The 25,544-nt window shown below is 50.8% G+C and overlaps 1 protein-coding gene and 1 long non-coding RNA gene across 2 annotated transcripts; both read right to left on the reverse strand.

The window, feature by feature from the left end:
• Positions 1-12,990: 12,990 nt before the first annotated feature.
• On the reverse strand, positions 12,991-24,151 carry Igfbp4 (insulin like growth factor binding protein 4). The gene is made up of 4 exons (XM_021175598.3): positions 23,540-24,151; positions 17,252-17,397; positions 16,397-16,531; positions 12,991-14,212 (listed from the first exon to the last, which is right to left on the reverse strand). Exons 1-4 carry the CDS (start codon positions 23,886-23,888, stop codon positions 14,078-14,080), a joined length of 765 nt encoding a protein of 254 aa, XP_021031257.1. The 5' UTR covers positions 23,889-24,151; the 3' UTR covers positions 12,991-14,077.
• Positions 21,403-23,533, reverse strand: LOC147001400 (uncharacterized). Its single transcript, XR_015044959.1, has 2 exons — positions 23,006-23,533; positions 21,403-21,886 (listed from the first exon to the last, which is right to left on the reverse strand). It is a non-coding gene; the product is annotated as an uncharacterized LOC147001400 (long non-coding RNA).
• Positions 24,152-25,544: the final 1,393 nt, after the last annotated feature.

The raw sequence follows: 25,544 nt of genomic DNA on the forward strand, positions 1-25,544 counted from the left end.
GTGTTCAATGTGTCTATATATAAAGTTCACCAAGGAGCAGATGAAAGAAGTCCAGGGCCATCAGGACCTTCGGTACCTGGTCAGGAATGTCTAGAGAATGTTCTTTGTTTGTTTATTTGTTCATTTATTTGTTTTCCTTTTACAAAATGGCTCAGCAATTAACATTAGCTATTCCTTTAGCAGAGGGTGGTGTTATATTTTTGGTTTTCGAGACAGGGTTTTTCTGTGTAGCCCTGGATGTCCTGGAGACCAGGCTGGCCTCAAAATCAAAGATTCACCTGCCTTTGCCTCCCAAGTACTGGAATTAAAGGCGTCCACTACCACTGCCCAACAAGCTCTGGCTGTTCTTGCAGAAAACCCAAGTTTTATACCCAACATCCAGGTGGCAGCTTATTAAGACCATGTATAACGCCAGTTCCAGGGCATCTGACACCGTCTTCTGACCTCCAAAGGAACTAGACACACATGCAGGACATTCATATACACACAAGCCAAAATTAAAAATAATAATAATAAAATAAATGAAGTTAGCTTCAGGACCACTGTGTACTGGTGAACTGGTTGTGCAATGCACAGCTATCAAGATAACTCACTTGGACTTCACTCTAGAGGTAATGACGGTGGCGAGACTTCAAAGGGCTTTTCCACTAAGAGGAATTGGTCAGATCTGGGCTTTTGAAGTATGGTTGTGGGGCAGGAGATGAGATCTGAGCCTGGGGCTAGGAGGAATGTGAGGGGTGAGGAATCTGAGGACTTGGAGTTCAGAGCAGGACAAGAAACACCTCAGCAGAGAGGGGCTGTAACCCTGCTTGATCTGGGTCCCTGCTTCTCTAGGAATCTAAGAGGACCATGTGGAAAAAAAGCCAGACTGGAGATCCCATCTCCTTCAGCACAGGTTCGTGTAACAAATACCGCACTGTGGGACCTCAGAGATTAGATACTTACTTCCCATAACGCTAGGTGAAGAGATCAGGGCACAGCATGGCCAGGCCCTGCTGGAAGCACTCTCTGCCTCACAGACAGCCATGGCCTCCCTGGGTGCTCACACAGGTTTACCCCAGAGATTGCATGGTGGGGAGAAAATTCCCCACTTCTTAGAAAGCATCAATCCAGGCAGGCGGTTCACACTGAGAGGCAGGAACAGGAGGATCAACCCAGTTCATGGCCAGCCAGGAATGCATAGTGAGAGGCTGCAGCTCACAGCCCAAAAGATACAATGTGCTGAACTATCGTATAAGGAGTGGAAAAAAGAAAAAAAAAACCGGGAACCCTGGGGACCCTTCTCCGTCTCCAGCCTGGAGCTGATCAGGACACTGGGGAAACACACCCCTTCTATTTCTGGTGCACCTCCCCCTCCGCAAGCTGCTCTAGGAGCTACACAAACTGTTATTCCTTGTCGGAACACATGAACACACACCCTCCCATCACACTCTCCTTAAGACCCAGCAGGGGGGCTGGAGAGATGGCTCAGTGGTTAAGAGCACTGATTGCTCTTCCGGAGGTCCTGAGTTCAAATCCCAGCAACCACGTTGTGGCTCACAACCATCTGTGACATGATCTGACTCCCTCTTCTGGAGTGTCTGAAGACAGCTACAGTGTACTTCTATATATTAAATAAATAAATCTTTAAAAAAAAAAAAAAAAGACCCAGCAGGGCCCAGGACAGGAGTATACAGGAGAAGGAACCTCCCTCCCTGCCCGCCCCCCCCCCCCCGCCCCGTCCTGCTGTCTTACCTGCCCACAGTACTCTGTTTGCTCAGCTGTCGCCTTTGTTGTTCATTTATTCATTCAGCAAACATTTACTGAGTATTTACTGTGTGCCAGGCTCAGGACACCCAAAGGGAAACAAATAAGAGCTCACAAGTTGTAGAGAAACAGAAAAGTAAATATTTGAAAAAAAAAATCCCAGAAGACGGGGTGGTGGCACATAACTTTAATCCCAGCACTCAGGAGGCAGAGGCAGGCAGATTTCTGAGTTGGAGGCCAGCCTAGTCAACAGAGCAAGTTCAAGGACAGCCAGGGCTATACAGAGAACTGCTGTCTGAGAAAACAAAACAAAACAAAACAAGCAAACAAAATGGAGAAGGCTGCACGTGGGTGGTGGCCGGTGCCTAGAATCAACACTCAGGAGTTCAAAGAGAGGGTTACCTTAACTAGTTAAAGGTCAGCCTGGGCTACATGATAAGTTCCAGACTAGCCTGAGCTACTGAGACCTTGTCAAAAGAAGAAAGGAGGGAACAAAACAAAAAGAAAAGAAATAGAAGAAAAGGTGAGGGAAGATACTGTACACGGACGGGCGGGGGAGCTGCCAAAGGAGGTGCCACTGGCCTGAAGGTTGATGTGCTGATGATTAAAGAAGAGATTCGGGTTGAGGGAGCAGCATGTGCCAAGGCCCTGGGGCTGGCATGAGTGGTAGTACTAAAGAGGCTGGAGAAATGGGTATGGGAAACCCAGAACAATCAGTGGGCGGCTGCTGAGGATGGAAAGCAAGGGCAGAGGTAATTCTCTCTCCCCTCCGCCCCCAACTTCCCTCCTCTGCTCCTGAGCCTAGAATGTCACAGCCTGGCCCCAGGGACCACCCAGGTGCTCACACATCCAAGTCTCTCACTTGGGGTCACGGGCTCTTCTACATGCCTCTCCATCCATCTTCCCAAGTGACTATCCCAACATCTTTGTCTCTCAAATGCCTGAGTGTCCCTGTTTATCCAGGTGCCTGAAGATTCCCCTCTCCAACCTCAAGGTGAATTGTTGGGGTAAGAACACTGTCCTCATTCGTCACGTGCTTCTGCCTGTGGCTCAGACAAGCAGGTGTCACGTCAAGGCCTGCCCGTACCCCACCTTCATGCGTCTTTGCACGTAGGCTGCTCCCAGACCTGGTCTTCTTGGCTACCCACCCAGCCAGAGCTGGCCCTGCTCTACCTACCCACGCTCAGCTGTCTCTTCTCTGATGTGACACAGCCCCTCTCTCCCCAAAGTTGCTGTGTTCCCCACAACTCCATCATCTGTACGGAGTAGGGTTGGAAGTGACCCTGCCTCAGCCTGCCAGGCCTTTTTCTTTCTTAGAGCCCCAGGGACAGTCCCCATGAAAAAGGACAAGGGCTGTTTGCATTCTGGTGGGCAAACTTGCCTGACCACTCACTGTCAGGGGTGGGTGGGAGCATCTTCAGTACTTTCTTTCTTTTTTAAATATTTCTTCATTCTCTCTTTTTTTAAATTTATTTATTTTATGTATGTGAGTACACTGTCACTGCCTCAGACACACCAGAAGAGGGCATCAGATCCCATGATACATGGTTGTGAGCCATCATGTATTTCTGGGAATTGAACTCAGGACCTCTGGAAGAGCAGGCAGTGTGCTTAACCGCTGAGCCATCTCTCCAGCCCTCTTCAGTATTTTCAAGGCCCCAACGTATATACATTTTTATTTGTTTGTTTTTGTTTTTCCAGATAGGGTCTCACTAATGTAGCCCTGGCTGTCCTGGAACTTGCTATGTAGACCAGGCTGGTCTCAAACTCACAGATATCCTCCTGCTTCTGTCTTCTGAGTGCTGGGACTAAAGGCTTACACCAACATGTAAGCCCCTATGTGCCTAGCATTTAAGAGTCACCAGCTCCTAAGTTCATTCTCTCTTTTAGGGACAAGCAGCTGGGGCAGGCTACAGAGGCTCCTACAGACCCCACTGTAGGACTCTTGAGAAAGAGATGGTCACAGACCCAGGGAGCATGGGTTCCAGCTGGCCTGGCCTGACCCCTGGCACAACTGCAGACCAGGCCAGGGTCACCAAGCAGTCACATGTCACATTGAATGAGAAGCCTTCAGCTATGGCTGAGAAATGAAGTCGGAAAACAAGTCGGCCAAAAGCGATTGGACTTCTTTCTTTATTTAAAAAAAAAAAAAAAAAGTTTTGAAGGGGGGAAAAATACCCTATTGTCCAACTAACCTTCCACGATGCTGGAAAATTGTATTGATTTCCTGAGCAGTCTGGTCTAATTTCCCCTGGGTGGAGAAAGGCCCCCTGCTCCCCTCTCTCCCATCTCCTCTAGCTTGGAAAGTCTGGCTCAAACACCAGGAGGAAGAAACAACCAAAGGTTCCCCCACCTGACCCCTGACTGCGCATGCCTGCCTGCCTGCCAGCACCCAAGCCTGCCTTGGGCAGCCCCCAGCAGCTGCTGTGGGCCAGGCCAGCAGTTCTGCAACCTCACCTCACTCTCCCAGCCAGCAACCTGTGTGTGTGGGTTGAGCAGCTTGCCTTAGCTTGTTCACACCCAGCTGGGTCACCTCAGTCTCAGGGCCCAAGGACAAGCGGATAGATGGAAGCAACCCCTCTAAAGCATTCGTTGGTGTAGCTGCCAGGCTTCTGAGGCAGCCCTCTGCAGCTGGAGAAGCTTCCAGGCCCCAGTGTCCTGCGTAAGAACCTCTCTGCCAAAGCCAAGGCAGTCAAAGTTAAGGAGGATGATCTTGAAGCCACACCAAGGAACCAGAGAACAGGCGTGGTCAGTCCTTACGTAGCAACCTGCAGCAGAGCTGTGCCTTAGGGGTGGGGTGTGTGGTGCTGCTCCTGGAAAGGAAGGACTGACTGCTCCTTCAAGCCTCCAAAGATGTTCACAACTGCACCTCTTGCACCTAATACTGCTGTCTACCAGCTAACAGAAACACTTCTGGGTCACCAGGGAAAGCCCTTCTGACTCCCTGCCCCAACTTCCCTTAGGTGTCTCCTGCCATTCCTGGGTTTGGAGCACTGACTTTTCAGACAGGTCTCCAATCACCGTGACAAATGGTGACAACAGGAAGAGCAGGTTCCCAGGCCCCAGAGGAACACAAGTAAGGAGGTTGGAGATGGGAAACCTAATAGGGAAGTTAAGATTCCCTTCTTGGGGGTTCTTAGTCTCCTTGATAAAAGAATTTGGGAATGGACTCAAACAGAAGCTCAAGGACAATTTTATAAGCAATTCCAAAGAAAAATGTCCAGGGCTGACAAGCTGTAAACTTCAACAGCTGCCCAGGGAATGGAGGAGAGAAGGGGGGAAAAGCCATGCCCTTTAAGCTAGCCCTGGAGGTCAGACACACGGCAGACACGCAGGCTCAGGGTGAGAATGGAGACTTCAGAGGAAGAGTAAAGAAGCCCAAAAGTAAGCCGGGCGTGGTGGCGCACGCCTTTAATCCCAGCACTCGGGAGGCAGAGGCAGGCGGATTTCTGAGTTCGAGGCCAGCCTGGTCTACAAAGTGAGTGCCAGGACAGCCAGGGCTACACAGAGAAACCCTGTCTGGAAAAACCAAAAAAAAAAAAAAAAAAAAGATTCTCTGAAGACAATTGCTGATCAACCAGCCATTTTGTTCTCTGTTTGTCCCATGATGTGAGACACTAGGACAACACCGCCCAGGACAAGTGAAATACCTAACCTCGGTTGCTTAAAGTGATCCTAAAGGATCACTCCTCAGCTTCTGTTACTTACCGTCCCCCAACCTGGGATCAAAATCCCCACACTATGTTTCTATAGAACGCTTCAGACACCTATATGTTTTTACGACACAACTACCAGCTGAAGACAACAGCTAGTTACACATCTTTTCAAAAACACAACCAACAAGGGGCTGGAGAGATGGCTCCATGGTTCAGAGCACCAACTGTTCCTCCGGAGGACCCAGGTTTAAGTCTTAGCACCCACAAGGTGACCTAGGTTCAATTCCCAGCATCCATAAGATGGCTCATAACCGCTACTAACCCTAGTTCCAGGCCTTTGTAGGTTCCAGGGACTTCAATAGTGCTCAGACGTACATGCAGGGAAGACACACACGTACATAAAACAAGAGAGAAGAAGAAGGAGGAGGAGGAGGAGGAGGAGAAGGAAAGAAAGAAGAAGAAAGAAGAAGGAGAAGGAGGAGAAGAAGGAAGAAGAAGGAGAAGAAGAAGAAGAAGAAGAAGAAGAAGAAGAAGAAGAAGAAGAAGAAGAAGGAGGAGGAGGAGGAGGAGGAGGAGGAGGAGGAGGAGGAGGAGGAGGAGGAGGAGGAGGAGAAGGAGAAGGAGAAGGAAAGAAAGAAGAAGAAAGAAGAAGGAGAAGGAGGAGAAGAAGGAAGAAGAAGGAGAAGAAGAAGAAGAAGAAGGAGGAGGAGGAGGAGGAGGAGGAGGAGGAGAAGGAGGAGGAGGAGAAGGAGAAGGAGAAGGAAAGAAAGAAGAAGAAAGAAGAAGGAGAAGGAGGAGAAGAAGGAAGAAGAAGGAGAAGAAGAAGAAGAAGAAGAAGAAGAAGAAGAAGAAGAAGAAGAAGAAGAAGAAGAAGAAGAAGAAGAAGAAGGAGGAGGAGGAGGAGGAGGAGGAGGAAGAGGAGGAGGAGGAGGAGGAGGAGGAGGAGAAGGAGGAGGAGAAGAAGAAGAAGAAGAAGAAGGAGGAGGAGGAGGAGGAGGAGGAGGAAGAAGAAGAAGAAGAAGAGGAAGAGGAAGAGGAAGAGGAAGAAGAGGAAGAAGAAGAAGAAGAAGAAGAAGAAGAAGAAGAAGAAGAAGAAGAAGAAGAAGAAGAAGAAGAAGAAGAAACTATTTTGAAAATTAAGTAACTATGAGGATTTACAAGCATCTAATACCTATCACTCCTTAGAGGGCTTACATAGTTGTGGGTTTGTTTGTTTGTTTGTTTGTTTGTTTGTTTGTTTGTTTGTTTGTTTTAAACAGGGTTTCTCTGTGTGGTGTTGTCTAGAACTCCCTATGTAGACCAGGCTGGCCTCAAACTCACAGAGATCCATTTGAACGCTTACATAGTCTAAGAGGTATCTGTACACAGAGTCAATGTCAGCAACAGTTAGCTTCATGGCTATGTACAAAACATATATAGAAGTTACTTCTTTTGCAGAGGATGGGGAGTGGGGTCTCATTTTGTAGTCCTGGCTGTCCTGCAACTCATTATGTAAACCAGACTGGACTTGAACTCACAGAGATCTCCCTGCTTCTGCTAGAATTAAAGGCACACAGCACCACTCCCTGCCAGAAGCAATTTCTAAAGTAAAATTTAGAGTCTTTGGCTTAGAAGAACAAGTCTATAGCTCTGTCTTATTATTGTGATGAAACACCATGACCAAAGTCACTTGGGGAATAAATGGTTTATTTGGCTTATTCTTCACATCACACAGTTCATCATCAAAGAAGTCAGGACCAGAACTCAAGCAGGGCAGGAACATGGAGTCAGGAGCTGATGTAGAGACCATGAAGTTTGCTGGCTTGCTCCCCGGGCTTGTCAGCCATCTTTCTTTTTTTTTTTTATTAGGTATTTTCCTCATTTACATTTCCAATGCTATCCAAAAAGTCCCCAATACACTCCCCCCCAATCTCCTATCCACCCACTCCCCCTTTTTGGCCCTGGCGTTCCCCTGTACTGGGGCATATAAAGTTTGCAAGTCCAATGGGCCTCTCTTTCCAGTGATGGCCGACTAGGCCATCTTTTGATACATATGCAGCTAGAGTCAAGAGCTCTGGGGTACTGGTTAGTTCATAATGTTGTTCCACCTATAGGGTTGCAGATCCCTTTAGCTCCTTGGGTACTTTCTCTAGCTTCTCCATTGGGGGCCCTGTGATCCATCCAATAGCTGACTGTGAGCATCCACTTCTGTGTTTGCTAGGCCCCGTAAGCCATCTTTCTTATAGAATCCAGGACTACTAACCTAGGAATGGCCCCACCCATAACAATCTGGGCCCTCCTCCACCAATCACAATGCTCTACGGCTTGCCTACAATCTGATTTTATAGAGGTATTTTCTCAATTGAGGTTCTCTTCTCTCTGATGCCTCTAGCTTGTGTCAGGTTGACATAAAACTAGCCAGCACACATGCCAACCATCAAATTCTGAATTCCCTTACAAACTTAGGGAATGCTGCTAGCTATTGTAAATAGGCTGTACACAAGTGTGTCTTCTATGTGCAATAGCAAAATGTTTGTTTTGCCAGGGTAAACAGGTAAAAGACAGCCGATGGCCCTGAAGAGGACAGAGGAGACAGTGTCCCTGGACTAGAGGGACTCCAGAAGCTGATGGGAACTTCCATCTTGACTCCCGCCCCCGGACCCAGCCCCCTTCAAGTAGGCACCGCAAAATTATGTCTCTGTCCCTTTGTGGTTGCCAAACTTGGGGTCACAACTTGTGCTGTGGTCACCTATCCTCCATAAGCCAGTTACAAGAGCCAGGAAAAGGAACAAAGAGATGCTGAGAACTCCCCCAAGTCTGTCTTCCAAGGACCTCAAGTGAGATTACAGTTTAAGTAGAGAGCCAAAGATAGGCACGTGTAAGCATTCCTGGCCAGGGTGTGGTTCTGCCCACCAGTAAGTGATTCTTGTTGGGGCTTCAGTCTCTTTCTGTAAGGAGGTCTGACAAGTCCTTAGAACTGTGTGAAGTCTCTCTCCAAAAGTCAAGTTCCCTCTCTGGGTGGAACCTTTCCCTTTTTCCCAGCAGAATGTTTCTGGAGAACATTCTATTGCTTTGGAGTCCATTGTCCAATTAAGAGACAGAAGTATCTTTTTTAGAATATCTTCATTTCTGCTAGATTTGTTACAAAAGGTCTCACCAGACCAACCTCTCAGGGGTATTGAGTGTGGTGGTTTGAATATGCTTGGCCCAAGGAGTGGCACTATTGGGAGGTGTGGCCTTGTCAAAGGAAGTATATCACTCTGGAGATGGGCTTTGAGACCCTCCTCCTAGCCATGTGGGAGTCAGTCTTCTGTTTACCTTGGAACAACATGTAGAACCCTCAGATCCTCCAGCACCGTGCCTGGCTAGATGCTGCCGTGCTCCCACCTTGACGATAATGGACTAAACCTCAGAGCTTGTAAGCCAGACCCAATGAAATGCTGTCCTTATAGGAGTTGCCTTGGTCATGGTGTCTGTTCACAGCAGTAAAACCCTAACCAAAACAGTGAATAACCTGGTCTGTCTGATTCCGGAGTCTGACTCCAAAGCTGTCCCCAGAAAGTCACCAAAGGTCAGTTTTGGTTTCCAACCCTCACTACACAGCCCCAACTTCTCTCTAGGCCCAGGATCCAATGATATCAGCTTAGGAGGATGAGGGGAGCAACAATGGAACATCTGTGGTCATGGCTGGGTGCCAAGATCCTAATCCTAGCATCTGGGCCTCAACTTTCCCATCCATAGAGCCCGGGCCGTCTCTAACTGAGTTGAACAGTGGTACAGTGATTTCCCAACCTCCTGTTTCTGTCATCCTGAGTGCATCTAGAGCCTCTCCCCTTTGGCTTGGGTGGTCTTTAGGAAGAGGGTTCTGGCCCCAGTTTCAGAATTTAGAGTTGGGAAAGGGACCAAGAGAATGAGGGGATGGAGCCAGCTGTGGAAGCCACTAATCTCCATTCTTTTTCCCCCCAGCTCCACCCCAGGGGACCACACTGCCGCCTCCGCTGAAAGCAATTTGTCATGCCCTGAATTAAGTGATTCCAACAAGGGCTTAATTTCAGTTTAATGGCTCTGTTTTTATGTGTAATTAAATACCATTGCATGGTGAAAATATGTTGTTTGCACTTTAGAGACTGTGTAAGGGCCTGGGAAGCCAGACCCTTGGAGTTTAGACTCACAGGCTCCTGCAGCCTGGCTGGGATTGTCTACATGGGGGTTGAGAGGTGACCTCAAGACCCCAGGAAAGAAGGAAAGGGGAGTGGTGGTCTTTCTGGCGCCTGCCACTCAGGGGAGTGTGTTTCTAATTATCTGCATAACCCCCTCCCCTTCTACCCTCTGACCTCAACCCTCCCCAACCCCTGGGGCCTCAGACAGAATGGGCAGGATCTAATTAGATCCCTGGCTGATGACTGAGGTGCTCTCAGTCCCCCACAATGTGTGTGCCCAAAGGCTGGTAGCTTTTCCTCCCTCCTGTGCTTACAACTGCCCCTCCCCTCTCACCTTCCTCTCAGCCTTCAATCCACATCCCTACCCTCTCCTCCATCAGAGGTGGCATTATCTATCACAAGGGCCTGAAACACGGTGGGAATTTCTTTAGCTAGGAATGTTTGTTTTTTTTGGGGGGGGAGGGGGCGGGGGGTCATTTGCCAAACAACCACATGCCTTCCAGGAAGGGGAATTTTGTTGGTGCCCAAGTCCTTTCACAGGTCATGACAATCCTGGAGCAGCTTGGTGGCAGAGGGCCAAAGGGCTGGGATGATAGGCTTTTTCTGGAAGGAGCTAGGGAACGGCAGAAGCTAAACCTCAGGGCTTTTCTAGATGGTAAGGCAGAAGGCTGACCCACCCTCAGCAGACCAGGGTTTGATGTCCACTGAGTGATGGGAACAGGAACTAAATGCCAGCGCATGGATGAGCTAAGAGACCCCCACCCCCGTAGAAGGAAATAACTTTTTTGCATATATTTTTATGTGTTTGTGTGTATAAGCGAGAGACAGAGATTGGGACTGTAGTGTGTGGGCGTGCATACACCACTGTGTGCCTGTGGAGATCAGAAGACAACTTGCAGGAGTTGATACTCTCCCTCTGCCATGTCGATCCCGGGAAGTGAACTCCGGTCTTCAGGCTTGGTGGCAAGTGCCCTTACCCACTGAGCCACTTTGCTAGTCCAGAAAGAATAAATTTCTTGTGGTGGCAGAACAGAGCAGAGAAGACAGGACCTCAGTTCTCAAGGTGCAGTGACCCCACAAGGATATACAAGTCTGGTCCTTGCCATCTCCCTCCTAAGCTGCCAGTCCTAGGACCATAGGGACAGTCAGGGACATGTGGAGGCCAGGACAGGAGGGCACCTCTGACTCTGGGAATGTCATGCAAATGCAGTGTTGCTTTTATTTTCTTTGACATAAGTCAACCTACACAGGAGAGGAAGGGTGTTTGTGTGAAATGTGAAACCCCTCCAAAGCACGCTGTTACCTGGCGCTGGACAGCTTTCTTCAAAGCCTACGGTTTACTCCCTAAAATAAAGATCCACTCATGTGGGCTGGAGAGATGGCTCAGCAGTTAACCACACTGCCTGCTCTTCCAGAGGTCCTGAGTTCAATTCCCAGCAACCACATGGTGGCTCACAACCATCTCTAATGGGTTCTGATGTCTTCTTCTGATGTGTCTGAAGACAGCAACAGTGTACTCACATAAATAAAATCTGCCAGGCAGTGGTGGTGCACATCTTTAATCCCAGCACTCGGGAGGCAGACGCAGGTGGATTTCAGAGTTTGAAGCCAGCCTGGTCTACAGAGTGAGTTCCAGGCCAGCCAGGGCTACACAGAGAAACCGTCTCGAAAAACAAAAAACAAAAAGCCCATACTCCACAGTTTAGGAATCACTAAGCCACAATCACACACACACACACACACACACACACACACACACACACACACAGAGAGAGAGAGAGAGAGAGAGAGAGAGAGAGAGAGAGAGAGAGTACATACAGACATGAGCCTCTGTATGTGTTAATAAGCTTGGCTCTGCTTTTTTTTTTTCCAGAGGGGCTAAAGAAGCAGGGGTCCGAAGATGTGCCTTAGGGAAAGATATATGCCCTTGGCCAAGAAACCCGAAAGTTAATCTTGAGGCTACACCACCCCACTACCTCAACATGCCTTGGCCTGGGCCCCAAAAGGAGCCAGCCAGGGGCTGAAGGGACCATTCTCAACCTTATTCTCTCCTGCTGCAGGCAACAGCCAAGCTAGAGGCCTCCGTAGAAAGTCCAGGTAAGTAAGGAAGTTGGGAGCCAGTGAAGTCAGGAGCCTGGGAGTCTCTGGATCAGAGAGGGGACTGGAGGACAAGGACAGGGACAAGCCACTATTCCTCAAGGGGCAAGAGACTCAACACAGAGTCTCCAGGCCACTTTTGACCTCCAGGGAGGGACTTCCATCTGATATCAGCACACACACAAACACACACACACACACACACACACACACACACACACACACGCAAACTAGACCAGAGAGAGAGAGAGAGAGAGAAGGGGAGGGGAGGGGAGGGGAGAGGGGGAGAGGGAGAGGGAGGAGGAGAGGAGGAGGAAGAGAAGAGAAGAGGAGAGGAGAGGAGAGGAGAGGAGAGGAGAGGAGAGGAGAGGAGAGGAGAGGAGAGGAGAGGAGAGGAGAGGAGAGGAGAGGAGAGGAGAGGAGAGGAGGAGAGGAGGAGAGGAGGAGAGGAGGAGAGGAGGAGAGGAGGAGAGGAGGAGAGGAGGAGAGGAGGAGAGGAGGAGAGGAGGAGAGGAGGAGAGAGGAGGGGAGAGGAGGGGAGAGGAGAGGAGGGGAGAGGAGAAGAGAGGAGAAGAGAAGAGAAGAGAAGAGAAGAGAAGAGAAGAGAAGAGAAGAGAAGAGAAGAGAAGAGAAGAGAAGAGAAGAGAAGAGAAGAGAAGAGAAGAGACAGGGAGAAGGAGAAGGAGAAGGAGAAGGAGAAGGAGAAGGAGAAGGAGAAGGAGAAGGAGAGAGAGAGAGCACCAGTGAGCGCCAGGTGACACATGCACACGTGCCTGCCCACCCGTGTGGAAGCAGAAGCCATGGAAACATGTCTATGAATCCACGAAGGAACAAGTCCCAAAGTGCAGGCTGATACTGAGAGCTTAAGGTCAAAGGTTCTCATCCTCCCAGGCTCTCAGAATTCAGCGTTGGTGCATGCCCATCCCCCAGTCAAGAACAAGAACACTGGCGCTGTGGGGCTTGCTGCGCTTAACACCATCTTACCACCACTCTCCAGTCCCCCAAGTGCAGAGTACCCTCTCCATCCCCATCCGAATAAACCAAACTGATCTCTGAACTCATCCTGTGCAAACTCTAGGCTGTGTCCCAGCTCTGCCGTGTCCCCGATTCAGAAGCCAATGCCGCTGCTGCATGAGGCTTCCTTGGCCTCCAAAACCACAGGACCCCACTCCACTGGGGCAAGGGAACTGCAGGCTGGGGTGGGGGTGGGGTCCTCGGGGAGATGACTCGGGGAGAGGGCTTTTGGTTTGCAGCAGTCCCTCACCAAGCAGAAAGGTCCCACCTCCCTCCACCCCTGATTCATCCCCATCTCTAACCGTAAATAAATCAACCAAACACAATGATCTGGACACTTTTTGGGTTTGTTCTGATTTTTTTAAAAAAGGAAGAAGAAAGAATGAAAAGACATTATAGCCAACAAGCAGGTCTCTAAATCTATCCAGGCAAGCCAGAAAATGCCCAGGGGGGTAGAGAGGGCAGGACAGGAGGTGTAAGGGAAGGGAAATATGGGGATGGAGGCAAAGCCACAGGTGGTGGGCAACTAGAAAGATAGAGTCATCCTGGTGACTTCATGACCAGTAACCACAAATAGGGACCAGAATGGGGCCATTCTTCAGACACACACAATCCAATCTCACATTCTTTCCTCTCTCCTGCAGTCTCAGAGTGATGAGCCCACTTCTCTGCCCCGTCCTTCAGGCCTTCCTCACCCCATTCCTTTCCCACAGCGGAGATCTACCTGCAAGGCATTGTCGGATGACGGAATACCCAAACCAAAGATGGGCCCTGTCCCTCAAGCTTGTGCCCTGGAGGCCCCGAGGAGAGAGCTCTACGCAGCAGCACAGAGCAGAGGTGGGTCTCATGAGCCATGAGCCTCTACTCCACACCTTCTCACGCTCTGGCCAAGATGGAGAGGGAGGGTGTTCAATGTTCACCACTTTCTTTCTCTCTCACTCCAAGAATGAGGTTTCTCTTCTCCCTCGGGCCTTGAGTTGGGAACACCTTGTCGCATGCTACAATCGAAGGAAATCACAACGAGGCTTCCCGGGGCTGAAAACTAAAGCTGGCACATAGTATGTTTTCAATACGTGTTTTCAGATGGATGAATGAATGAATGAATTCCAGATTGATTTGAAAGGACACTGGGAATTCCTATTGCTACACTCAGACCTCTTGGGGGTATCTAAGCCCATGGTGGGCACGCGAAGGCTCAGGCTTATCCTGTAGGGCACATCCTATAAACACACACACACATACACACACACACACACACACACACACACACACGCACGCGCGCACATACACACAAAGGGAAATTTTGGGCAGGGCCAGAGGCAGACAGCCAGGACTCAGACGAAGACTCCATGCCAGGTCAACTCTACAACCCCAGAGCATAGGGGCCTAGTAGGGGGCACTGAGTCCCCCACCTGCTGGCAGGTCTCACTCTTGGAAGCTGTCAGCCAGCTGGTGGCAGTCCAGCTCCCCCTTGGGTTCCAAACCCCCAGGAAGCTTCACCCCTGTCTTCCGATCCACACACCAGCACTTGCCGCGCTGTCCGTCCAGGGCGGGGTGACACTGCCAAGACAAGGGTATGAGGTCAGATCCCAGGCAGACAAAGAGACCAGGTAGTCCACACCACCTCCAGCCTAGGCCCCAGGTCAGACAGTTGTTCCTTCAAGATGATAGCTGAAGGCAAGAGCTCTTTTTGAGCACCAGTTCCCGGAGCTCACTGGAGTAGGGAGACTCGTTCAAGAAAGAGATCTACAGAGTTCCCAGAGGCAGGACCTAAGAAGGCTTAAACTGAAAGGCATAGATGTAAGGTCTGGGTTCACTGGAGATGTTTCAGCTTGTTGTGGCTGGGCTGGGACTTGAAGCATGGGATTACAGTTGACAGCAGAGGCAGCATCAGGACCACAGATGAAGATAGGTTAGGGATATGGTTAAAACACGAGCCAGGTGACATTGAGAGCCCAAGTCAGAAGCAGTTGGATTAGATGTGGTGGCACAATGCCTGGAACCCTGATACTCAGGAAGCAGAGGCAGGAGGATTGTTGCAAGCTTAAATCAGAATAAAGACAGAAGTCAAGGTCAGAAGAATTGAAGTCAGTATTAGACTGAGGGTGGGCATGGGCAGGGCACAAAAGTATATTTCTAAGCCAGACTCAAAGTCAGAATGAAGGTTGGCTCAAGACGCAGAATTTGTTTTGAGAGAAAGGGTCAAGGGTCATAGTCTCTGGTTTTGTTTTTTATTTTTTCCAGGCAAAAATCTCTGTGTAGTTCTGGCTATCCTGGACTTGTTTTGTAGACCAGGCTGGCCTTGAACTCACAGAGATTCACCTGCCTCTGCCTCCCAAGCTCTGGGACTAAAGACGTGCGCCACCACCACATCAGCCCAGCAGGTGTCATAGTTTTTGTTGCAATAAAAATTAGGGGTAGGGGCTGGAGAGATGGCTCAGCGGTTAAGAACACTGACTGATCTTCTGAAGGTCCTGAGTTCAAATCCCAGCAACCACATGGTGGCTCACAACTATCCACAAGAGATCTGATGCCCTCTTCTGGTGTGTCTGAAGACAGCTACAGTATACTTAGATATATAAATAAATCTTTAAAAAAATTAGGGGTAAAAAAAATACATGTAACATGATATAACAGGAAAAATAAATCCTGGTATAAATGTTGGACTTTAATCAATAATCAAGTGCATCCAATACACTCCAGCACGGTGTGAGTCATGAAATAAACTGCAACGCAGGCGGGGGGGACATAATTATCCTGCACCTTCTCCTCGTTTTTCCACAAACCCAGCAGTCAGGTCTTTGGGTTTTGCTTGTTTCATTAAGGGCAAGGGGTATCAAGAATTGAGACATGAAATGTGTGTTAGGATGAAGGCTGACGATAGGCCAGGCACTGGTTCTAAGGAGCCTCCATTCCTCCACACCTTCAAACAACTCCACACCTTCATCTTGCCCCGTCCAGACCTAGGACAGTTGTGTCATCCTCCTGACAAGGCCCCTGCTGCTTCGTTGGCAGCTCACTATGAGGATGTGCCCGTAGCTCGAGAGCAATATTCCTGTCTATGCTCCCCTAACCTAGAGGAAAAGCAGGACAAGGCTCCCCAGGCCACATTCAGCACAAGGCATTCCAACGCCAGCTCCCTGCCTGGATCTGCCACCCTCCTGATGGGTCAGAAATGAGATGGAACGGGCTGCCCCTGCAGTACACACCAGCCAGCATGCTGGATGGTCTCAGTCAGTGAGGGAGTGGGACATGCTACCTGCTGTCTTCTCTCCTGACCCCTCTTTCCACGTGACAGTCTCAGGTCGGCAGACCTGCGTCTGAACTCAACTGCAGAAGGGTGGGCTATTTTCTCCTTGACATCTCATAACTTGGGATTCTCTCAACCCAGATGAAGCTTCAGATGGTTAGAAATGGGGAGCACTACTTTGAGGAAAGGGGAAGGGGAAACACAGGGAACAGGGTCTACACCATCAGTGGCGGGGATCCTGAGAAGATGCAAAGGGCCCTGGGAGGAAATCAAGTTCTGCCGGGAATTCACTCTGCGGCGTGGGCTGGCCAGGATCCTTTCGTCCTTTCGGAGTCTGTCTCTCATCTCCAAAAGGAACGAGGTGGACAGACCGTGCTGAGAGTAGAACAGAGCTTAGCGAGACCCAAATGGTTGGGTTGGATTTGGAGAGCTTCCTTTTGGGAGCATCCTTCGGAGAGCTAGGAGTTCCCCAGGCTGAGGCCAGGGAGACCCACCTGTTTGGGGTGGAAGTTGCCGTTGCGGTCACAGTTTGGAATGGGGATGATGAAGAGGTCTTCGTGGGTACGGCTCTGTGAGGCGGCCAGCCGCTCCAGGGCCCGGTGCAGCTCGCTCTGGCAGGAACCCTGGGGCTGGGGACAGAAGTGCACATTGCTCAGCACATGAGAAAGGCAGGAAGATCAAGACCTGGGTGCTGGACAGGGGCTCAAGAAGTGTAACCAGAACTCAGACTCAGGCATCAACAGTGGACATCCAGGAGGAGGTTTTGACACTCAGCACTCCCAAAGAGGCAGGAGGTGGGGGCACACGTCTGCAATACCCGCCCTCTGGAAGCAGAAGCAGGAGAACTGTCCCAAGTTCAAGGCTAGCCTGGTATATTTAGGAAGTTCTAGGCCAACCTGGACTGCAAAGGGAAACCCTGTCTTACAATAAATAACCATTAAACAAAACAAAAAATAGGCTGGGGTGATGTGTGCCTTTAATCCCAGTACTAGGGGAAGCAGAGGCAATCCGGTCTCTGAATTCAAAGCAAGCCTGGTCTACAGAGCGAGTTCCAGGACAGCTAGGGCTACACAGAGAAACTGGTCTTGAAAAACCAAACCAACTAACCAAACAAAAAGGACCAAGAAACACTAGGGAGCTTGGGCCCTGCTTTATCTACTTGCTGTGCCAATATTATTCATGTGCAGAACACAAAAGGAATCACAGAGAGAAATAAGGACTCCTTCCAGGGTACCGATGAGGTCCTGTTACACACAGGGAGCGTCAGTGTTTGCTGAGTGAACATAGCCCAGGTCTAGTCATTGTGGCATATCTATAAGCATGCACATCTGTGGGTCAGCGGTGCTCACCACAGGACGGGGTTCCTCCCGAGGTGTCCCCACGATCTTCATCTTGCTCCGATCTCTAAGTTTGGCCATATGCTTCTGCAAGCACCTGTGATCATGGGCACTGCAGGGGTTGAAGCTGTTGTTGGGATGTTCGCTCTCATCCTTGTCTGTAGGCAGAGGTCAGCATCAGAACAGAGGTTTACCCTCCTCCAGCACAGAGCCCCCAGGTTCCTCCTCCGCTGGGAGTCTCCACTGCACGGCTGAGTCTCGCTGAGTCTCAGGGCGGGAAGTAAGGAATAGGAGCCCCCCCCCCACCTCCACCCCACTCCTCTGGATCTCTTTGGGAGCATATTCCTCTTGAAGTCCTTGGCTTGTTCCTCTCCCCACCCAGGTCACCATGATGAATCACCAGCTGTAACTGCCCAGATGGCAGGGGGGGAGGGTCCCTTGGGCCCTGCAGGGAGGTCTGAGGCAGGCAATGGGAGGGGGGCACTACTGAATCTTCTCCCTCTCTGTTCAACTCCTCCCACCATCTCCCTCTCCATCTGCTCACTCTTCCTGTCTCCTTCTCTGCTCTTTCAGCATCTGGCTGAGCCTGCCGGGGATCCCTAGGGCTAAAATCATATTTTCCATGAGCAAGGAGTCTGGCCCCAAAGGTTTTCCCACTGTCTGCATCTGTGAGTGTGTATGTCTGCATTAGAGAGAGAGACAGAGACAAAGACAGAGACAGACAGAGAGACCAAGAAGGACCCTGTGTAGCCCCAGAACAAAGAAAACAACCACACACATTTCTCCAGCCTCTACCTTTAAGCCTCACAACCTTAAACTTGAGCCCCCATTCAGTGTCCATGGGAGTCAACCAGAAGCAGGCAATGGGCTATCTGGAGATGCAAATTAGGAGGGCAGACCCCCCTCCCCTTGCAGGCTCTATGTGAGCTGCCCCATCCAGAAGGCCCTGCAGTGTGACCTGCTGCTCACTCTTGCTTGCCAGGGCCAGAACGCAGGGCTGAGCTGGAGAAAGAGGCTGGGAGGCTTCTCGAAAGCACATCAGAGCCACCTCTGAAATCCTCAGACTTGGCAGCTCAATGCGGGCCCAAGTGCAGAGGCCCTGCCAGCATTCCAGATGTTGGCAGGCGGACAGGAGGTTACATCTGGTTTGCGTCAGGACTTTTTTTTTTTTTTCCTGAGGATTGAGCAGGTTCCTCCATACATGGCAACAGTCCCAGAGCTGCCTCTGGGTCAAATGGTATTTCTCTGCCTAGCCAAAGCTGGGGAGTTGGTTTTTGTTTTAATCTTCTAGTTTGAGGGACAAGGGAAGAGAGGCACATAAACGAAGGGACACCGGGCAAGAAGGGATCTAAACCATCCAAAAAAAAACATAACAAAACAAACAAAGAAACAAACAAACTTCCGTTAAGTTCCATACTGATTCACTATGGACAAATTTTGTGTTGAGTGAAGTGCTAGTGTCGAATTAAAGAACAGGAATAGACGGAGCAGATAGATACCACCAGCCTTTTGCTTATGTGATGAACGGATAGTCCCAGGGAGGCCCCAGAGCCGCCCCAAGCTTGGGAAAGTCAGCTAAATTGGATAGAGGAGATCACTGGGACTCACATAACACATCTCAGGACTGACTTTAGGCATACCATTCCCATCAATTTATTCTCTCTGATTTGCTGTCTTTTCAGCCAGAATGGCTTTGCCAGTCTTGGGTTCTTCTCCGTAAACAAGAAGAGTTTTCGGCAGTAAAGAAGAATTCGAGGCTAGGCAAACATTCTACCCCTAAGCTACTATCCCAGCCCTAATAGCTCTTTTCTTTCTCTTTTGTTTTGAGACAGGGTCTCACATAGCTTAGGCTGGCCTCAAACTTTCTATGTAGCTGAGACTGGCCTCTAATACCCCCTCCTCCTAGCTTTGCCACCAAAGTACTAGGTTATAGGCAAACGTCACCACATCTGGCTCCTAGCTCTCAAATTATTTCTTAGTTTTGTTTTAGGAGTTTTTAAAGAAAGAGGTTGCCTCGGAAGATAGAGAGCGCCTTCCCCTCCACCCTACAGTCTCAGAGCTATGAATTTGTATGAGCCCTCAAGAGCCCAGACAAATATGGCCCAGAGACTTGACCACAACACGGCTTCCCAATGCGGCATTTCTGTGAATAGAAGCCAACAATAGGAGTCCTTAGGGCTTATTCATGGGTATTTAAGATGGTCACCATTAACGAGAACAACTGAATAGATTGATGAAACCTAGAACAGCGTAGGACACAGAGCAAGCCCAGAAACATAGCTTATGCTGATGTCAGAATTAAATGGCCCCATAATGAAGAGGGCCTTAACTGGGCACAGCTGCACCAGCAGCCTGCCAGTCTCTGAGTGTGCCTAGTCTTCCCAGAGAACCCTAGTTTGAATCTACACTTAGGGGAAAAAAAAAAAAACACCATCTTGGAAGAACAGCTTCTTATTCACCTGGGGTCATAAGATAGATTAAGTCCACATCCACCCACAGACGCAGAATCACAAATGTTTACGAATAATCACATGTCCAGACACATGCTCATCCAGGTGTGCCTGTCTACACCCCCTCATGTACTCTGACCCTGCCCTGGTCAGAAACACAGACCAAGCCAGGACACACTAACATCCGGGTCTCTCTCACCATGGTTTGTTGACTCTCCATTTAATCTGTAACTTCTCCCCCATCCATCCGTGCTCACCTGGCTAAGGACTCATTCTGGAATCCATCTCTAGGTACTGAGCTTCAGTGGGGGAGGGGTGTAACACTGAGCCTCTCAAAAACATTAACTTCCTAGCACTGTTTCAGCTTCTAATGCCCTCTACCAAAGTCCCGATGACCCCGAGGCAGGAGCTAGGGGTGGGGAGGTGAGGTGGGGGTGGGGAGCAGACCCTTCGTCCTCTTGCTAGGTCTCCAAGAGCTTGTCTAGAAGGTGGAGTTGCTGATGTGAAGCAGGTCTTCCCATCTAGTTCTTGCTTAGAGCTGGGCAGACTGCCACCCAGCCATGGCAGAAGTCTTGCTCTTCACTCCATTGCAGAGAAGGACAAGGAGCCCCTGGGGAGAAGCTGTGTACAGCTCTGGCCCCAGTAGAGGCAAAGTTCCCACTGCCTACTTTCCACGCCTATGATTTCTCTTCAAGACCCCTCTATAAGACACCCAGGCTAAGAACTGAGTCGATCCTGACAGACTCAGAAGTGTCAGCCATGCTCCAGAGAGTCACCTAACTGCCCACAAAAAAAAAAAAAAAAAAAAAAAAAAAAGCCTCTCTCTTCCTTCATCCCCAAGACCCTAGCTGGAGAATACAGGACAGATGTCAGGCTGTTTCTTTGAGATTTTGCTCACGGGGTGCGTACCCCTCATGGTTGTTCCTCACTGCTGGCTTCTAATGTGACAAGAGATCTTTGCAAAGCCAAAGAACCCCTCTCCTCTCCTGTGACTCTCCTCAACTTTGCTCTCTTACCCTATGGCCTCCAAAGTCCCAGCCTCAGCTCCTTCATCTCCGCCTTCACCACCACGACCATCTAGGAACCTTATAGATACACTCTATGTCAAACACCTCAGAACCGTGAGACACTTGACAGAGGAGGACACTGTGGTTGCCTACGTGGAGAAGAGGAAGGGAGATGTGTCTTTGGCCACTTGAGCCACCAATAGTTTAGGCTATGTCAATATATTAAAGAAAAACTCTAGGCAGCCATGTTCTTCCACCCCTCTCCCCTAAAGCACAGTTTCCATGACATGACTAGATTCCCAGTACTGAAGGAGGGAACATATTTGCTATGTTGACTAAAAATTAACCCAGCCTGCCTGTTCCTTAACCCTGTCCCGGGGGGACCTAGAGCCTGGTTTAGGAACTCCCTGTCCCAAGCTTGACCTCCCCATTGAACACCCTCTCGGATTTCAAAAGTCCATGATGTGAAACTGTAGACTTCTTTCTGATGCATACGCCCATCCCCACCTCTGGTGGCCTTGGTTGTACAGATCGCCAACCTGTCAGAGGGGAGAGCAAGGCAGGCTGGAAAGAGAAGGGATAGCCTACCCCTAGGGAAAAAAAAATAACGAGAGCTGTACCAAAGGGCAATTCACCTAAAGGGTCAGCTGAAGCTCAGCGCCAAGAGGAAAGAACAGAAAGAATAGACTTATGTGCCCTTTACTAGTTATTATTGAAGAAAATAATGCCCTTTATTTCCGATCCCAAACCTGAAGACCTAAAAGGGACAAAGTTCTACTGACAGTGTAAGGTATGGGCTGAGCCCCGGCTCAGTAATTCACCAGCGATCCTGCAAGGCTGGTACCGTTCTATAGGTACTCTTCCCATGATGCAAAGGTTCCAGGCCTCGCTCAAGAAGGACGTACTCCTCTGATGACTAGAAAGCACGGGCCATAGCTTGCCAATCAAGTGACTAAGGTCTGCCCTCTTGTGACCAAATTTGCCTTCCTCAAACAGTTGTGTCCACTGTGTTCGTAGAAGACAAGGTCAAGAAGTGGGAGGGGAATTAGCGTCTTGAGATCTGAATTCCAAGACAGACGCATTGGCACCCTATTCCTAGACACCTCTTGAAGCTGGCTAACCTCACATCCACCGAGCAATCAGAAACTGTGCCAGGCCTTCCAGTTCTCCTCCACACGGCAGGGATGCTCCTATGCAACCAGAAGAGAAGACTCTTGTTGAGCTCTTCTGGCTTGGGCTCAAGTTGGGGAGAGGGGAAGGACTACCCACCATCTCCACCTGGGGCTAGATGCCCACCAGCTGGAAGGGAGCAAAGACTCAAAGCGGGCATCTTAAAAATGCAACCCTCTCTCCAGGTCTCACTGCCCCCCCCCCCGACCCTCCTCTTCCTCCAGCAAAGCTGGTTGCCAGGCTGGCATTTCTCCCAGAATATTTTCTGCTGACCCACCTCTCCTTGCCCCAGGAGCAGGAAGGGCAGAGAGGCACCCCTGGGGTCCATCTCCTTCCTGTTTTCCCTGCATCCTGCTTTCCTCAGACTAACAAGCTGTTGAGGATTGAGGAAGTGGAGTGGCCCGGGACCCAGAGCAGGAAGCTTGGGGCTCAAGTCCCAGCATCCGGACTGCAACAATGGAGGATTCAAATATCAGGAAAGAGAGAAGCCCCGCGGTGGTTCAGAGAGCCTGGCTGTCAGAGGAGGGACAATAACCAGAGTCAGGGAGACAGAGAAAGGCAGAACACGCAGAAGGAGTCACTGTCAGAGACATCAAAAGAGCGAGAGCGTCTGAGATGGAAGTGGGAGGACTGCAGAAAACCAAACGAAGACAGAGCAAGAGAAGGAAACTAGTCAGGCTCAAGGAGACGGAGAAAAAGAGAACTCGGGGCTGTTTGGTGAAACTGGAAGTTGAGAGGCACAGCAGGAAATAGCAGAAGGACAAGAGAAAGGTTCCAAGAAGAAACGGAGAAAGGCCCACCGACAAGTGGACAAAGGAGAAGGAATAAATGCAAGATCTGTCTGTCTAGCCCTCCTCTCTTCTCAGTCCCATATACCCAAGGGGTCTGCAACTCAAGACCAGCAACCAGCATTTCCCTCCAACCCCCTCAGATGGCACCTGCCAGGAGGAAGGAGCAGGAAACCTGGATGTGCCAACCTGGCAGAAAGAGCCCTGCCTTCTCTTCCTTTGCTTTCTGAGCCTTTGGGGGAAGTTCAAGTCTCATGTTCTTTACCCCAGAGGTTCTTCTGAATTGTATGTCCCACTTCACCCCAGGGTGATGAGTGAAAGGCCCAGCCCCTGGCTCCTCACACCTCTCACCTGAGACTGATCAGGAACAGAAAGGAACTGTCCCAACACACACACACACACACACACACACACACTGCCTCCCACGCGAATACACATACCATCCTTATCACACAAACATGCACACACACACCATCCTTATCCCCCCCCCCAGACACATGCACACACGTATGCACACACGCATGTACACACACACACTCCTTATCATCGCAGTCTTCTAACTCTAGATGACAAATGTAACTGAATCAGGTCATTTAACTTACCGCAGGAGCCAGGCTTACCACTGAGGCCAAGGCCCCTCTTCCCAAAGAAGTACCTAGGAGGTTTGAGATGAAGAGGTGGGGTAGGTTTCCCTCGACCAGTGGCAACTGGTGCTGGGATTAAATGCCAGCATTCTTGGCTGTTTCTAAGCTCTGCCACGTACCTCCCTTCTCCTCAACTCACAGGGGGCATGGACGGGCCTTCCAGACCAGCCAGAATGGGAACTAAGTTGCAGGGAGGAGGATGTTTGGGAAATGTGGCAGAGGGAAGGTAGGTGTACCTTACCAGAGGTCTGCAGGCTTTCCTGGATGGCTTCGATTTCCGACAGCTCCGTGCACACGCCTTGCCCGTGCATCAATGTACGCAGGGGCTTCTCCACCCCCCGGGGAGGGTAGCAGCGCATGCCTGAGCCACAGCGTGGGGTGTACACCCCGCAGGGCATCCCCAAGCCCAGGGCGCAAGTGGCGCAACAACCGCAGCCTGGCTCCCGCACCAACTCCTCGCAACCCACGGGGGGGCGGCAGCGCGCCAGCTTCTCCTCGGAGCAAGGGGGGCAGTGGATGGCTTCGTCGCCCAGGCTCGGCCGAGGCCCTGCGGCCAGCAGCAGGGCGGCCACGAGGCCGAAGGGCAGCATGGCGAGGACGAGGGTGGGGCGCAGGAGGGGAGCGCGGGCTCGCGAGCGGGCTGCAAGGGACCCGGAGGCAGCGCCCAGAGAGCTTAGAGAACCAGACCCGGAGGGCGCAGGGACACGGGGCGACCCCGGCAGGCAGAGACGGAGCCGGGGAAGTTAGCAAGCACGCTGGAGCAGAGCGAGCTTGGCCACCGAGGCGCTGCGCTGCATCCTCGGCCGGCCCAGCAGGCGGCGGGGGGCAGGGGGCTGAGCGGCTGCCCGGGACCGGCTCCCGGGACTTTATACCGGCCCCCTGGCCACACCCCCAGCGCCGTCCCCGAGGTGGGAGAGCAGGGGAGGGCGAGGGGGAACTGGAGCAATGAAGCGGGAGAAGAGGCCGTTAGGGGGGAGGGGGCGCTGGCCTGAGTCGCCGCCACCGCTACAACATCTGAAAGTCCTTTGCCCCGCCGAAGAAAGCAACGCAGTTTGGAAGCGGTGGCCCGCGCGCGAAGAGCCTCTGAGCTGGACCCTGAAGAGGAAGCAGGGCGAGGGGAAACGAAGGGGATGTTGCTTGGTCCCCTCCCTCGACCTCGAAGGAGTCCTTCCCAGACACCTAGGAGATCCTCGTGCTGCCACAGAAAACCTGACCTCATAGCGGACTCAAGATTCTCTTTTCAGTCCCCATCCCTGGCCAGAGTCCTCCAGCCACCCCCACCCACCTCCCGGGTATGTCCAGTCAACCTCTAGAGACCGCGCTAAAGTGGGACAAGGCGACTAAGCACTCTGCAAAGGGTCCAGGAGAGTTCTGGCCTCAAGGTGCTAATAGGCAGTCTTCTCACTTGCCCCTGAATCCCTGCCGCTTGACCCCCGCCCCAGGTTCCATTTGGGCCTTGCTGCACTCTGCTTTCAGAACTCCAGAACAAAGTGCCAAGCCTCTTCCTCCTTCCTAGATGTTGTTCCCTCTACCGCCCTGCTTAGATTCTGGAAGGAGACTGCCATTGGCTTTGTACAAGATGTGAGTCGAACAACTCCAGGGGGCTCCACTTCTTGTACTCATTGTGTATTTGCATAGTTACTGCAACAGTTTCCCAGTAGATGGCAGTCAAAGATTTCCAGAAAGAGAAGCCGCCTTTTAATTTTCCCGACGCCACTTTGCCCCTGGGTGATAAAGGGATATTGATAAACATATCCCTTCCCCTCGCAGCAATTCTGTTGGAAACGGGAATTGATCTAGAGTCGCGTTTGGAGGAGAGACCCACCTCCTACCACCTTCCTTTTCGTTTCTCCCTACGCCTCCTCATCCTCCCCAACCAAGGAGTTCGCTTCAGTGTCTGTCCAGGCACAGTCGGAGGACCGAAGGATTTTGCGGGTGGATGGGGTCGAGAGGGATTGGGCTAAACATCCGAGGAGCAACCAACCTAAAGATTTCCTAGACCTCTTCCGGTTCTTTGTCCCAGAGTCGGGGTCTTTCAGCCTCCGGGGAATTAGGCCACCTCCCACTTTCTGCACCGCAGACTGTTGGCGCGGTTGGAGGGAGAAAGGCACCAAGACCCGGACCTGGAAGACGGATCAAAAAGTTGCGAACTGACGGCACCTACTGGCAATCTCTAATATTGCAGGAGGGTTGAAGTGATAGGACTCCTTCCCTCAGTCCCATCGCAAGGATAAAGTTGGATCTCT

Source organism: Mus caroli, unplaced genomic scaffold (genome assembly GCF_978045245.1).
Source record: "Mus caroli unplaced genomic scaffold, Mus_caroli_1 scaffold_13, whole genome shotgun sequence".
NCBI lineage: Eukaryota > Metazoa > Chordata > Mammalia > Rodentia > Muridae > Mus > Mus caroli.